General features: G+C 40.2%; 1 protein-coding gene across 6 annotated transcripts; it reads right to left on the bottom strand.

The window, feature by feature from the left end:
• Positions 1 to 7,418: 7,418 nt before the first annotated feature.
• Positions 7,419 to 16,279, bottom strand: ZNF770 (zinc finger protein 770). 6 transcript variants are annotated; one of them, XM_065593245.1, is made up of 3 exons: positions 15,957 to 16,279; positions 15,474 to 15,614; positions 7,419 to 11,693 (listed from the first exon to the last, which is right to left on the bottom strand). In XM_065593245.1, exon 3 carries the CDS (start codon positions 11,552 to 11,554, stop codon positions 9,434 to 9,436), a length of 2,121 nt encoding a protein of 706 aa, XP_065449317.1. In that variant the 5' UTR covers positions 11,555 to 11,693; positions 15,474 to 15,614; positions 15,957 to 16,279; the 3' UTR covers positions 7,419 to 9,433. The 6 variants fall into 6 exon arrangements, with proteins under 6 accessions (XP_065449317.1, XP_065449319.1, XP_065449316.1 ...); XM_065593247.1 differs by lacking the exons at positions 15,474 to 15,614; positions 15,957 to 16,279 and adding an exon at positions 14,782 to 14,957 and having other exon boundaries at positions 7,419 to 8,871; positions 9,637 to 11,693; XM_065593244.1 differs by lacking the exon at positions 15,474 to 15,614.
• Positions 16,280 to 16,579: the final 300 nt, after the last annotated feature.

Below are 16,579 nucleotides of genomic sequence, written 5' to 3'. Positions count from 1 at the left end.
ACCTCTGCTAGTCCCAGCAGCCTCTAAGGAGATTATGGTTGATTGGAGCCAACTGGACCACTTACAACTGCCTGGATTTTGATATGCTTGACCCCCCCAATCCGACCCCTCTGTCACAGACTCAGTTCACTCTGTCACAGACTCATTCTCCCATCTGTAAAATGGGGATAATACTACCCCCTCATCTCTTAGGGGTGTGTGAAAATAAATTCATTAATACTTGTGAATCACTCAAATACAATAGCCCTTAGTGACATAGAAATGCCCATGAGGAAATTAATTCTGTATTAAGAGCAGGGTTTGAGTGGTGTATAGTAAATCAGGTATAGGTCCATGCACTGAACAATGAGAAAACAAAATATGGAATAGCTGCTCATCAAATTAGCACTTTGTGTACCATGCACTGAATGAGACTCGGATCCTGTGGAAAAAATAATATGTGATCATATAATTAAAGACTATATCACAATGCATACACACCAGAGGGCTGAATTAAAGTTGCACAGGCAACCTTAATTCAGGCATTTTCTAACTTCTGAGTGTTTGATTTTGCAAACTGAATGTTCATTTAACATAAATATGTGTGTGTACTTTTTTATATTTTTTAAAAAGCAAACTGAAAACAACAGAAATTCCATCATCTGGCATCATAGACACCCACATGGTTCATCAGCAGGGTTGGAACCTGTAGATTCACAGCACAGACCTCTGCCACTTGAGCTAATGGAGTAGATTGTCATCCTCTATGGGGACCAACACTAGAGGGAGATGAGACACATACTTTGCCACTGAGTTTCACAGATACTTGCTCACAGCACAGGAATATTGAGACTCAGGAATCTTGTGTTCCATTCCTGGCTCTAGAAGAAAACGCGCTCTATTAGTTACAGACTTCTGCCTGTTCCCCACAAGCTTGATCCCTTCTGCCCTGTCCCCTACAACCTGTCCTTTACCCAGTAGTTTCTGTTCCCCACCCCTGCCTCCTCTCCCCAGATCCATTTTCCTTGCCTACTCAGTCACAATCTCCACTTCTCAGGCGTCTCATCGTGCACAGTCAGTCCCAGTCTCCCCTTTCAGCTCCCCATTCGAGTCCCAGTTTCCCACTGACTCACAGGCCCAGTCTCCTTGTGAAGCCAGTCTTACCTCCTCCTACCCCAGAAGCTAGCCATGGAGTGACAAAAGGGAGAGTAACCCTGATGTAGAAGAAAAAGCTGGCAGTAAGTCAGTTGTGAAGGAGCTTTCAAGTCCACTCCCAACCTCCCATTTTATAAGGCCATAAGGTTTCTCATTGTGCACCAATCCAATTTAACCTGGTGTCACTACCAAAGGTAACCATGGCTGTCTTCCCTGATGGTCAGGGACTCAGCAGTTCTGAGGTTTACCTGAGCGAGCACCCCTTACTATACAGGCCCTTGACAGGCAAACAAGTCCTAGCAGGCATCCCCTCAGACCACTACCACTCCTTTCAGCATCAGATTAACAAATAAAATCATGAAGTGTCATTTAATATCCTCCACTTGCTTTCTGAAACTACGCTAACACTACAGTATTATCAGACTGGTCCTTCTTCAACTAAAATTCCCATAGCTTAAACGCATCTCTCTGAAAAAGATACTGGGACACATTTGTTTCATGCAGATATATGGGGCCTTCATCACTGAGAACACATACTCAGGCAAATCACCTCCCTGCTGTCAGTGCTACAGTGGAAAACTGTATGGAAAGCTGAGGCTATTCACAAAGTCATCCAAAAAGCAGATTTACAATCTTGGCTCCTGCCAGCTACTACAGAAAGGAATACAGGTCATATAGCAAATTGAAGCAGTGACTGAAGTACAAAAAAAAAGAATGCCACTTTGCACATGGTAGCTGGAACAAATTCAGAGTGCTGAGGCGAGGTCTGTAGCTGCCCTCAGTTGCTTCAGAGCTATCTGCAGGACTTCCAGACAGCCCCATCTGGAGTTAGATAGATCAACAGAAACACACACGTACGTGCCAGGCTCTTTCAATTCAGGCAAATGGTTACCTACAACTCTGGTCAAAATGAGGTCACTGGACACTGTCCATATTCTTCAGACTTTAGATGTGGTGCAGTAAATTTTTATAGAAGAATTATAAATGCAAAATAAAAGGAATTTTACTTGAAATAGCGACATCTGCATGAAGTATTTTGAGTTGGTGTCTTAATACTTAATTTCCCCTTACTGAAAAATGTCTTCCACTAGGTTATAAACTAAAATAGTGCAAACAACCAATTACAGATAATTACTAACTAACTCATTTTCCTTCTGCTAATTGCACTAGTATCAGATGCACTAATGCAGTGGTTCTCAACCTTTTTTCATTTGTGGACCCCTAACAAATTTCAAATGGAGGTGTGGACCCCTTTGGAAAGCTATTTTCTGTATATATAGTTAAATTCCATTCAGTCAGTTTTCAGTCTAAGTCTTTCACAGACCCCTTAAACATAATCTGCAGATCACAGGTTGAGAACCACTGCACTAATTTTTAAGATTTTTTTTCTCCACCTTCACAGATGTCATAATTAAGACCCAGGATATATAAAGATAATGTACCTACAAAAAATTGTCATATTGACTTGCTTCATGCTAAAAAACTAACTCAAAAATTAACTAACACTTTTGGGGGCTAGGTGGCTGTGACACATGGCCAGAAAAGGTTAAGCAGCTCATAGGCTAAAGGACATGTTAGAAAAGTATGTAAATTGTAACTAGGGCCCTTCCATCTTAGATAGGCTAGAACTTTGAAATGTAAACCTGTATTGTTAGAAAATTAGAGGTGATCATAATTGCATGTGTTTACTTATATCTTGTTAGATGTTAGCCATGTAAACACAGTTCCTGTCTATTACTATAGCTATTGATTCAGAGATCAAAAGGGAATATTAACATTTAGATGAATCTTGGGTGAAATAATGTCATTATCTATATGTCTCTTTAAAGTTTGTGGTAAACTGTATATGAACTGCTTAATGGATAAATTACCTTATGTTAATCCATGTAGTTGATTACCGGTGATGTTTGGGAAACAGAAGGTTACATCAAAAGTCTTTTGTTCACCCAGGACTGAATGGTCAAGAGACTACTAGAAAACTGTATAAGACTCTTGGAACTTGATCCTTTCATCTCAGATCTGCTTGATACTTCATGCAGGGGAAGCTTGAGTCATAAGAATGAGATCTCCAGTCCCATCTGGATCACCCTGAATATGAACATTGGACTATAACCTATGGACTAATTCTGAAAGAATTCTTTGCAACTACAAAGCTCACCATCTCCACTATGAATCTGATCTCAGAACTGTACTCCTGTCTGTGTGTATACTGATCTTTTAACCAATACTCACTCTTTTTTATTTTTTAATAAATTTTAGTTTTGTTAATAAGAATTGTCCGTGAGTGTGTATTTGGGGAAGATACAGAATATTCATTAACCTGGGAGGTAATGAGTCTTTTGGATTGGTAGAATTTACTTATATGATGAATAAGATTTTCAGTAATCCTCATCATATTTGACTTGGGTGTCTGGGTGAAGGCCTAAGCCTGGGTTGCTTTAAGAGAATTGTGTTTTGGCTTCTGGGTAACCAGTCAGGTATTGTAGAAGCTGTTTTGAGGCTAGCTTGATGGATCTAAATTCTGAAATTACCACCATCTTTGGGGATTACCTGCCCCATTCTTTGCAGTTTGCCCTAATTAACCTCAATGTGGTTCCCCTGGGACTCCGGTCACAGTGGCACAATGGATTTCTATCATAATTTGACCCAATTGTGCACATACTACTGAATAGGACAATACTGGGACTATTCATAACAACATTATACTCAATTGGGTTTGTAGGAGCATGCCCATATGTTCGAAGTAAAATGGAATTTGAGGACCTCATCCTACTTTCTGCACATCACAAAACTACAATTGTGAACAACTGTTCAGCACAAAATTTTAGTCTCTGCTCAAAAGGTCCAAGACTGGAATGATGAGGGCCTGCAAATCAGGACTGTAGGTGAATCCAAATCCATTAAAGTTAGTGGTGATCTTTTCATTGACTTCAGTGCAATTTGGATCAAGCTATAGGTGTGTTGGAAGCTAATGGGAAGCCAGGTGTGGGGAGAACTGGAATGGTAGGTCTCTGCAGATCCAGATTAGGTGTATTAGCAGAATCATGGTAGGCAGGAAAGAACTGGAAAGATAGGGGTATGTAGATCAGGAGTCAGATACACAAGCAGAATCAAGTTTGCAGGATGGGAGGATATATTGCAATCTTGCAGGTATGTAGCTCAGGATTACTGTACATTCACAGATCTTTGAAAGGAACAGAACTGGAATGGTGGGAGATAGAGGGCAGGGTTAGCAGAGATGTAGGGACTCAGGGCTGGCATAGTGACAAGGTCTCAGGTCAAGACTCAGGTTTTTAAATAAGGAAGCATTCACTGTGCCTGCACACAGGCTTCTTGGCTCAAGGTACTGTAACATTATTAATTCTTCATTGTGAGCACTAAAAGTTTACAATTTTATTAGAAAAAAACAAAAATGTGCTATTCAAAGCTACTAGAGAAACATTACATAGTCATCACATAAGGTAGTACAATTTATCCACTCAGACTGGAGAAAATAATGTAGCTGGTAATAAAAAAAAAAAGTCACTCTGTAATTCAATTTTCCTTATGACGACTGCCTCTCAGACATACATTACCCAGAGCCATCAAAGCATAAACCCAGTTTATTAAGTTATAACTCACCATTTAAAAATCCCGTGCAACTACTAATATGAACACAAGCCTCTTTATAGTTTAGGAGACCCAGGCAGTTTGAACATTAAAGACACATTACTACAAGGAACTATTATAGGGAGCTATCCTGCAGTCCTTCCTGATGAGACCAGTCCCACTGTACTCACTAAGGATTACTGAAGTGTGTAAAAAGGGCAGGATTAAGATTTACAGAGGTTTACATGTACTGTAGAAGGAAACCAAGGTAATTGAGCATTAGAACAGAAGTCCCAGTTTGAGATTTGAAGTCTCATTAACTTCTGTGGGTTTTGGATTAAGCCCAGATCCACAAAAGTACTTAATTGCCTAGACTCCAGATGTAGATGCATAAGTCCCAGTTTCAGGCTCCACTGTGATCCACAAAACTCCCACTCAGCTGCTGCCGCCTAACCCTTTAGGTGCCTAAACTCAGTCAATACCTAGATCTCCACTGTGCAGGGCCCGATCTGGTAGGCATGCCCAGAGACCACCTACCAGATCTAGTCCCATTCAAGCTCTAGCTGGAGGAGGAGTTGTTGCTAGTGGTGCCCATTTTATAATTTTTAGTGCAGTGATTAGAGCACTCACTTGGGATGTGGGAGACTTGGGTTCAAATCCCCCCCTCTGTCTGAGGGAGAGAAAGGATTTGAACAAGGGTTTCTTACCCTTTAGGAGCATGATCTAACCATTGAGCTATGGGATATCCTGATGCAGGGCTCCCTCAATCTCTCCCATTGAAGCTGTTTCCATCAAGGATAAACAGTCATTGAAGCAAGGAGACAGGACTGTGGGTCTCCAAACTCCCCACTGGGTGCCCTAACCACCAGGCTACAGCATCATTCTGTCTCTTTGGTCTGGTATTATCTTTTGGTGCTATTCCACAGACAAGCCAAGATCCATTTAATTGAAATTACACACTTACCTGTATTTTCAAAATAGTTTTCCTTCTTCCCTCTTTCTACTTGTGCTAGATTAGGTCCTTTTCCTTATATGAAGTGTGTTTGTCTCAAAGCCAAACATGTAGTTTGCTAGGTTCCCTGGGGAAACCTCAACTTTAACATTAGAGACCCATTGTTTGTTTGTTTTCCTGTTTACAATTTCCCTTGATTTAGCATAAAGCAATTATTTTTTAAATAGCTAGCAGCTTATTACTATTAGACATGAGTTCCCTTTCATGAAATAGAAGGACAATTGTTATGCTCCTAAAGATACTTCAAAGACTGGTGACTTGAATTTGCCGTGAAGCATTATGCAAAGTGACCATGGCATACTGATGAATAATATGAAGTGTGATTTAAGCATGTTTAAAATAGCAAAAATGGATCTGTGCTTCCCCAGGACAACCTCACTCCTCCCCCTGGTTTCCATGTATGAAGCCTGCAGAATCTATCATCCTGCAGGTTTGCCTGCTGGCCGCTACTCCAGAACACTCCTTTAGATGGGTTTCCATGTTGCTCCTTGGGACAGCCACTAATTCATATCAGTTGTGCACTTGCCACAGGTTTGTGGTAGGATAACATCACCAGTAGAAACAAAAGGTAAACTAAACCACCATTAGAAAGCCTGGAATTCATAATGAAGGTTACATTTAAAAACTTCCAGGACACCAGAATTAATGGAAATGCAGAGTTAACATGCCTGGACATAAGTCTGCACTCCGAAGGCTATCTTTGCAAGGAAAAGACCTACAGACACAGGGGAAAAGTCCTGGCCCTATCTGAATGTTGCCATTGACTTCAAAACAGCCAGTTTTTCACCCTCCTACATTTTTCCAGTTCAGTTTTAGGAGCCTGATCCTCCACTTCACTCCACTGCACAATTCCTCTGAAAGTTAATGGAATTACACTGGTATAGAAAGGAGAGGAAAATCAGTCCCTCAGTCTTCACCACTAACTTGGGGCCGAATAAAATTCCCACTAAATCAAGGGGAAAGACCCTTGGTGCCTTTTAAAACATTCACTAGAGCCCTAACAATTATTCCATGATTCCAAAAATAACCAGTAAATAACACTTCCCAATGTGCCTTTCCTGATCTCAAAATTGGGCTTGTGTATTAAGTCCTCCCAAGATCTTTCAAATCTCTAGCTTTTCCTAGAAATTTCAATATTTTTGAGATAAGGCATGACAAAAAAAGCATTCATTTTAAAACATGAGTAGACACCCATTTTTCTGAACCCCACTCCCATCTATCAAAACCAGCTCATTCGGATCACCTCAAATTTGGGCAAAGAATTGTCCAGTGACTACAGATCACGTATGCAGAATTTGAAAAGGAAAGGACTCTTGAAAAATTTAACTGTGTCTGGGCAAAAATCAATGATAAAATACACTTATTTTAAGTGTATGTTACCTTCTTTGGGGGAGGAGACTGTCTCTCCATAATATTTATACATGCAGATGTATAGGGAAAATAAAGTATCTGGTAGATAATAAAGTACTGGTATACCAGTATCTCTATAGTAGTTATTAAAATGCTCTTTTGTATATTCCATTAGAGTGATTAAGTCTATACAAAGAGATTAAGAAGTTACCATGGTTGTATTCCCCAGACTCCCCATCAAGTTTGATACAATTAATAGCAGTGCTCTTTAATTTAACCTTGTTTCAGGTCATTAATCTGACTCTCAAAACTTTTTAAAACATGAAAAGTCGGGTTCTTTATAAACATGTATTGAAAAGTTTATTGTTTTGTAAAGCAGGAAAAATGGTTTCAGAAACAATCCTATTTGTTCTAACATGCAGCAATGGTTAGTTACTGTGACATCTAATCTTTTACCTTCTGCATATCAAATTTCACATAGTTGGTCTTCACACCTCTAGAGTCTTCAAATGAAGTGCACAATAAAAGTACTACATAAATAAAAAGATTTGTTACAGGTATTTCAAAAGAGCTCTACAGCACACCTCCAAAACACTTTTTATGGTACTCTGTCTTTCAATACGAAACAACCTGAAAGAATGTGGGCGGGAAGGACAGGAGAGGAGAAAAAAAAGTCAAAGTATAACCAATAGCCAAGTATGAGATCATACCAGCAAGACCATTTTTCTACTTTTTACTCTCTCATATAGGGGGAGACAATCTCCAGATAGGAGAAAATCCTCACTTCATTCATACCAAATATATAACTTATGCCATTGTCAGACTTAGGTTAATCACTTGAAAAACTGCAAATATAAGTCAAAAAGAGTTCATTTAAATAAATCTGGACCTACTTAAACAATGAAAAGAATCTCACCAATTTTCTGTTAGTTGGAAACTTTAGGGTTCAAGCATTGAGAAGTTACACAACAAAGACACACTTTAGCAGGCAGCTTTTCTTTCGGGGGGGGGGGAGGGGAAACTAACTTCATTCTTATCTACAAGTTCTCAGAGTCTCTTTCCCCAGCATGTCCATAATTATTTTTGCTTACGCATTCTTTCAGTGTAAGGGGAAAAGTGGGCATATACCAATACTTACCAGAAAATTCATACTGTAACTACAGTTTTTAATAATATAAAAATGGATTTACTTAATAGCAGCTAGTTGTCATTTACAGTCCCATTATTTCATGTTATAAAGGAATATATGACTTCCTGATAACATTGTTTGTCAGTTATCATCTTATCCCATCCTAAGGAATATTTCCTTAACTTGTGCAGTGTGCACTACCAGGAAACAAGGAGGCTGTTACTCAAAATTTTGGCCTTGCAGAAGAACTAAGGATACAAGGTGGCTGAGTGGAAAGGGGGTGCATTAATGACATCATTATATGAGAAGAGAAAAACCAACAACCACCACCACCACCACCCGGGGCTTAATTAAGAGTCTTATCCACTTCTCTTGCAGAACACCACTTGAATATTGTGTGGACTGACCCAAAAAGCTAGAAGAGGCAGGGAACAAGACTGGAAGAGTCAAATGAGGTTAAGAGGACTGTACTGACTCAGGAACACTGTTATTTTAATGTGCATATGATCAATACCTAGCTCTTACATAGCACTCTTCATCCATAGATCTTAAAGCAGGTAAGTATTATCTCTATTAATCTCGTGTTACTGTTGTGGAAGTTATTTTTCCCTCTGGGCTTTCTCCTCCACTTCTTCCTTTTCCTCTTCTATTACCTGATCTGCAGAACAAACAGGAGCATAAGAAAAATAATATCGACCAGGCGCAGCATGTATCTTATGCTTTCAACATACATGGAGACAAAGTGAAGTGGGTCAAGGTCGGTCTTTTTACATTTGCTTTTTGGCAGGTGCAGTCAGAAAGCATATTGTCATGAATTAACTCCTCTGGATGGGGAAGAGGCACAACTTTTAAACATGTGATTTATATTGCACTACAGATTGCTGAAACACTTATGCAATAACTACATGTATTCACAATTTAAAAAAAAAACATTGCTGGAAGTTTTCAAACATCAACCCTTATTCATCACAAAATATATAAGTAGACAGTCTGAAAATAGTACATTAACCTTTCTTCAGGTCATCTCTTTAACATAAGTAATCACTTTCCATAAACCAGTCAAACTAATGTAAGCCTGTTCATAATTATGTAATCCAGAAGTTTTAGACTTTAAAAAACAAACAAACAATCTCATTGGACACCATCCACTTTTGTTGAACACAAAATACCTTCTAGTGTTTGTTATCCCACTCAGTGGAACTCTGGCAGCCATTTTATCTTTAGGATTTCTTTTTAAAGTGAGTAAGGTGATGCCTTTTCAAATGTGGGGCCTGTCTGAAAGTTTTACCACAAACTGAACATTCAAATGGCTTCTGTCCAGCATGCATTAAATAGTGCCTTTCAAGTTTGGAAGGCGATTTGAAAGTTTTAAAGCAGACACTGCACTGATAAAACTTTTTAATAGCTTCACTTTTTTCCATACCTCCAGAAAAATCATACCAGTGACTGTAATGGCTTTGCTCCGTTTCCAACGACTTACTACACAAATACGGCAGTGTGTTTCTACTGCTGGTGCCAAGAACAAAGTCCCCAGACTCTACCTCAACTTTGATTTCAGCTGCTTGGTTTGACTGGATCAGCTCAAATTCTGGAAAGCCAGATGCCTGTGAAGGCCTTTTGGAATAACCCACAGGCTGAGAAGACTTAAATTCAATGTGATCTCCCTGATGACTAAAAAGTTTGTTCAGATTTTCAAATTCCACCTGGCAAACAGGGCTTTTATATGGTCTCTTTTCAGTGTGGGTGAGCTGATGTCTTTTTAAGTGAGCTGACTGTCTAAATGTCTTCCCACAAACATTACAGCCAAAGGGCTTCTGTCCCGTGTGAATAAGATAATGTCTTTGAAGTTTGGATGAAGAAGGGAAGATTTTTTCACATCTGTCACATTTACACACTGTGTGTCTATTATGTATATTTTTAGTAGGAGCTGAAAAAGCACAGTGAAGTGCTGCTTCTGGATTATCAAAGAAATCAGCATCCAATGAACCATAAAGAGAGTCATCTTTATTATGTACTGAATCATCCATGTTTAACATGCTTTCACCAGTAATTATACCATTTAAATTAATTTCTAATTTGTGCTTTGGTAGGTGCTCTTGCCAGGAAAATGGCATGACAAATGTCCTTTTCTTTTTATTGCTAATTATCTTGTGCCTGACAAGCTTGCTATGATAATTCTTAAAAGTTTTAGGGGAAGCATTCCGATCAGAATGCTGCTCATTAGATGCAAACAGGTCATAACTTTTAAAGTGACTTGTTTTATTTTTTTTTCTGTCAGACAGAGACGAATCTGATGCCTTTTCTCCAGCATGTTTGAGTTTCATCAGGACTTTACTTTTAATGTTGGCTTTGTGGTTGTAGACTGATTTGCCACTGTTTGAATTTTTGCCATCTCTCAGGTAAAAACATTTGTGCAAATTTAGAACCCGCTCTGTTTCAAAACACTGCTCGCACACTGGGCACTGAAAAGGTACAATATAAACAGAGTGAACATCAAGTGGATCATTTTCCAGGGACTCATAAGTATCAACATTCTCAAAATTATCCCTTTTTCCTTCCAGCGAGTTCTGAGGTCTAGGGTATTTAGAAGTCTTTGCTCTGTAAAGGACTTTGGGAAGAGACTTATTCCTGACATGGAGTTGCTTGTGCTTCAGGAGTTTGCTCTGCATCTTAAATCCCTTCTGACAAAAACAACACTGGAAAGGCCTCTCTTCTGTATGTGTGAGCTGATGGATTTTCAAATGTGTTGACTGCCTGAAAGATTTACCACACAAGGAACATTTAAAAGGTTTCTGGCCAGTGTGAATCAGCAAGTGTCTTTCCAGCTTAGATCGTGATGGAAACATCTTGTTACATGTTTCACACACATGAGTTTTCTTTCTCCTCCTGGCACTGTGCAGATGATCTGACTTTGTGCACTGATGCAGCATCCACCGCTCTTCTGTTGTAAAAGATTTCTGGCAAACAGAACAATGAAATATTCCATACAACAGCCTATCTTGCTTGGCATCCACTGATTTTTTAGCTTGCTTAATATCATTCTGGTAGTTTTCATTATGAAGCTGTTGATGCTTTAAGAAAGTAATTAAATTTTTGAAGTTCCTATGGCAAATGTTACATTTAAAAGGAAGTTTATGGGTTAGCTGATGTCTCTCCAAATGGACTAGCTGTCTAAAAGTTTTATGACATACATGACATTCAAATGGCTTTTGACCAGTGTGTATAAGATAATGCCTAGCTAATTTTGATGGCGTTTCAAATTGTTTATAGCAGATGTCACATCTATATGGCCTTTTCCTGGGTGTCCTGTTAGATGTTATGCGTTGCTGAATTTTGAACATTTTAAAAGATAAGACGACTCCTATTCCGGTCAGTTTCTTCAGAAATGTTCTTCAATTGAAACCATCACAACACTGAGAAGGAAGGCCAGAACTGCAGCAAAGTTATCTTAGAGAAGGTTTCCTTAAATTCCACAGATCTCTAAAATAGTAAGAATGAGAAAAACAGGTATTTTAGGGACTCATTTTCTCTTGCCTTTTAGACAACAAACTGCAGTTATTTTAACTAGCGTAAGCAAAATTTAACTTGGTTTAAAATGCTTCCTAACAGACTAGCCACAAATTATATTATGTATTAAGAAAAAACTGGATATTCTACAGAAGAGGAGAGTCAGTTAAAAGTCAGCTGTAACAAAGGTTCATTTTAATCTAGCCTGTTACCACTGAATGTTGCTCCAAAATCATATCAATTTCAGCTATGGTAAAAACTAAAAAATATAAAAACAATGCTCTCATTAAAAAAAGTTGTTTGTGGGGGTTTTTTGGGGGGGAGGGGGGAGGGTATAATACATTTTCCATCACTATTATCACTGTAAATAAATACTAGTTATTAGCAACTTTGGTTATATACTCGATGTAACACCTGGGAGGATGAAGGAAGCAAATAAAATAAATAAATAAATAAATAAATAAATAAAAACTAGGAGATTCTTGGATCCCAGAATAATAGTTTAATTGTAAAAAGTGCCAAATTAACAGTCCTTTCAACTGAAGTCCAGAGAACAAGTACCATACAAGTTTCTGCACCTCACCAATGTTCCCTCACTTCTAGGGAGGAAAGCATAACAAACTCCTAGCCCATTCAAGTTGGTGACCTCTCTGCTGAAACTGCAAAAAGAGTGGCAACTAGCACTAACTGTTAGTCATTTGTGGGATGTGGCCGGCTGTCCCTTTGAAACTGGACTCATATTACCAATTTATTTCATGGACCACCCAATAACCATCTAATGGTATAAAGACTTTTGTTCACTCTGAAATTGACCTATGTTTGAACCAGTGCCTAAGGGGCGATAGACTCTGTAACACATAAGCAATTCTCTGAGCAATACAATTTCCCTTCTTAAATAATAATGATTATCTATAAAGTCACTTCATTGTGCACGCATTTGGATATTATTCACCACAAGTTGTGTGTTGAAATGAGTACACCAGTGAACACAAAATACTAGATGTCTGACTTGTTTTAGAACACACACACAGATGCAGGTACACCACAAAAACTACAGGAATCCAAATTTTCAAAAAATTAGAAGTGATGCCTAAAATTAATGCCTTTAATATTAAACATTTAGAAAGAAATTAAACACACCACAACACCCTCCCCAAAGTTAAGTGGAGAATAATAAACTGGGGGAAGTCTGAGTTATACGGAGAGGAGCAGTACCCAGGTTTCCAGTTTTTCTCCTTCATACCTATTCTGGGGTTTACATAAAGGAAGGTCAAGTGGATTTATTAGCTACCAGTTTTTGAGAACTGGAAAGCCAACTATCACAGCTCTGCTTCCGTCTACTCTAGTTTATAGTATTTCTGAAATTCTCTTCTGAACAGCTTGCAATTCTCACTCTGGATGTCCCTCCCCCCCCTTACTATATTGTCAGTAACAATCCTTGTCTTGCAAAGGTGCAGCAGAATTCATGGAGGTAAACAGCAATGCTCCTTTGAAGTGGTAGCTACAACATTCAGAAAGACTGAGAAATTCTGAAAGACAGAAAACTTATGTCCCTCATCTCTCTCATAGGTCCACATCCAGACAAAAAGAACTGGATGGGCCTCCCAGCACAGCCTGACAAAGCAAGTTCATGCAGTGACCAAAGCCAATTGTTTGAAAGTAACATACTCCTTTCACATCTAGGGAATGAATGGGCTGCTTCTGCAAAACAAGGAGCAGAAGCCAAGCCTGGAATCGTCATTTACGCTGCCTTGTCAAGCCTTGACAAATAGACATATTAATTAATGTCATCAGATCTATTTCTCCACATGACCAGGATATGGTCTTTGGATTGCAGTCTTAATAGATATAAAGCCAATACTACATTTCATCTTAGACATAAGGGCATGGAATCAAGTAATATTATATTCACTAATTTTGAGGCCAAAAATATAATTCAAAGAAGGCCTTCACTTTGCCCAAGAGTTCTGCCCTGTTGTCACTAATCTATATTCAGACATACTTAATGCTCTACCCTAAAATAAAAAGAATTATCCTGATCCCATGATTGAGTTTTGCGGTGCACTCTACATGTTCTGAGATGCATGCCAGCACAAGCCTAGTTGCTTATTTTACAAGATACATATTACAAGATAGAGAGATAAGAATCTGAATACAATGTCAGACATATCATAACCTGGCTTTCTTCACTAACTTTCCCTTAAGGAAAAAAATATAGATCTCATTAATAAAAATACAGTATTTTTGCAAATGGGCCAAAAACAAAACACGACTACGATAGCACTCTCTCTCTCCGGATTTTCCCATAAACATTTTGAAATATTTTATGAAGCAAAACAAAAGTGAAACAATGAGCATGAGAATGGTACCATGTTTGAAGGAAACTTAAACTAACACCCCAGGTCAACCTTTTACAGATACGTCCTTGACCATCTCAATTTAAACACATTTTTAAACCTTTGGGATCAGATCTTACAAGTGAATTATTCCCCCCCACCCCAATTTAGAGGATCACAATCTGGGGTGCTAGTTTTGGAGAGAGGTAAACCAAGGATTAAAAAAAATGTCTCAGATATATCAAAAGAGTGAACAGACTACATAAAAGACCAGCTTTTTCACTGTGGAAAAAAAGTGACTTCCACTAGCCCTAACACACCGGCACCCCCCAAAGCAGAGAGGGTTTAGAAACTCTCCATAGTACAGGGGAAAGGGAAGGCTACTGCGGTGAGACTTCCTACAAAGGGGTGGGGGACAGTCCCAGTTATAGTCAAGGCCAAATCCTGCTTCCACTTAAGTCCACTGCAAAAATCCCGGGAAACTTCACTGGGGCCAGGACCTGAGCGGAAGGGCAGAGAGGAATCAGCAGCAAATTGATGCCTCACCCCAGCTGGGGGCTGCAGCCTACAGTGCGCTGAGGGGAAATGCCCGAGAGGCTACTCCCGAGAGCAGCTGCGCTGGCAGCCGGCAGCGCGGGGGCTTCCCAGGCCGCCTCGGGAGGTGGAGCGCAGCGCTCCCGGGACCCAGCGACGCCCCGGCTAGGCAAGGGGCTGGGGGAAGCAACCTGAGAAGCGGCCGCTGCGCCCTCGACTTCCTCATCCCTCGCACGGTTTCTGCCGTGCAAACTCTTCCCCCCGGATGGTACCGAGTCTCCGGGACTCAGGGAAACCCAGCGCCGAGCTTTCAGTTCCCACCGTTCAATCCCACCCCGCCTCCTTCCCCGGGCCGCAGCGCTGGGCGGGGCGGCACCAGTGGCTAGCGCGGGAGGGCTCTGGCTAGCGCGCCGCTTGCTGCTGCATGCTGACGGGGAGACTCGGGAGAGGAGAGGGGCCGGGGGTGTCTGTCTCTCACCAGCAAAGCACTATATAAAAAACTGAGAGAAGCAACCCCCCCGCCCAGTGAAAAATCCCTGGATAGGGACCGCTTGGTGGTGTCATCCACAGATATCTGCCAAATCTCTCTCTCTCCCCCCCCCCCCCCCCCAGCCCCGTCCTTTTGGAAGCCGATTCTTTCATCTTGCGCCAAAGTGAGTCCTTAGGCAAAGCTGTGGTGGGTGTGTAGTCTTGTCCTAGCCGGGCAGTGGAAGTTTTGACCCAGAGGGAGTTCAGATTTTGCCCCAAAGGGTTATGTTTTAAAGATGGTTTCCTGGCCCTCTGCTGATCCAGGGTTGTGCAGGTGCGTCTCCCAGTGAAACATTTTAATATCACACTCATCATCAAGCAGTCCAGGTGGAGAAGCTGCTTGGGGGACTGATACCTTTTCAAAAAGTCTGATCGTTCTATAGGGATGTTTTGCAGGCAGATCACTCAATGCACAAAAAGGATCTGGGCAAGATTGTAGACAGCTCACTGAAGATCTCTGCTCAAGTGCAATCAAACAAATAAAGTCTTTGGGCACCTAAGGAATGAGATGGAGAATAATATTGGAAATATTCCAATGCTGGTATAGGTCAGTGGTAATATCATCACCTGGAATACTGCATTTAGTTCTGGTCACCTCATCTCAAAAAGACTATGGTAGAAATAAAGAGGAGTTCAGAGACAGGTGACAAGAATGAAGTGCTGAAAAATGTCCATAGGAAGATAAATTGAAAAAACTGGGACTTTTCACTTAGAAAGGAAATGAAAAATAGGGAACATGATACTGTACAAAATAATGAATGATATAGAGAAGGTGGATCAGGAAATTCTATTGACCTTCACAATACAGGAATATGGAAGCTGTCACCACATCACTAACCCAGTCTGGGATCATGCTCATCACTGCCTCAGTTTCTTCTCTTGGACTCCTCGATGACTCACAAAAGCTTTCATATGTCCAATAACACCAGGCCTTTTTGGGGTCTGGTTTATTAACATGAAGCTCAGAAGGAACAACTTCCTGTTGAGGCTTCTTCAGTCAACTTGTTCTCTAGACTCTCTGCTTGGTACTAGCTCTCTTCATTCCCCAGGCCCTGTCCCTGGGAGCTAAGAAGATTCTTTGTGTAGGGTTGCTCACACCCCCCTTCTGCTCCCTATTAAGGGATAGGCTCCTAAAGTCTCCCTTCTGGTTCTCTACAGACCTCTCTTACCTATGCCCAAAAACCTGATTTAGCCATATGATCCACCTGTCACATGACATTATTACTCATTCTCTTCACCTGGGAAAGTGAGTTAAGTATGTCACAAGTGTAGCTCGACCTTCTCTCCTTAAAGGGGGCAGCCACTCTGTGACATGTGAAATGTGACAAATTAAAACTGATCAAAGGAAATACTTTTTCACATAATGCACACTTGGCCTGTGAGACTCATTGCCATAATATATCACTGATCAGGATTAAAAAAAGAACTGCATGTTTATATGGATAATAAGAATATCCAAAG

Source organism: Chrysemys picta, chromosome 4, assembly GCF_011386835.1.
Source record: "Chrysemys picta bellii isolate R12L10 chromosome 4, ASM1138683v2, whole genome shotgun sequence".
Lineage (NCBI taxonomy): Eukaryota > Metazoa > Chordata > Testudines > Emydidae > Chrysemys > Chrysemys picta.
The sequence above is the reverse complement of the archived record's forward strand: the minus strand, read 5'-3'. Positions and strand labels throughout refer to the sequence as shown.

Bases quoted from the DNA above. Each gene is read 5' to 3' on its own strand.
- ZNF770 (XM_065593245.1), bottom strand. From the start codon at position 11,554: ATGTTCAAAATTCAGCAACGCATAACATCTAACAGGACACCCAGGAAA.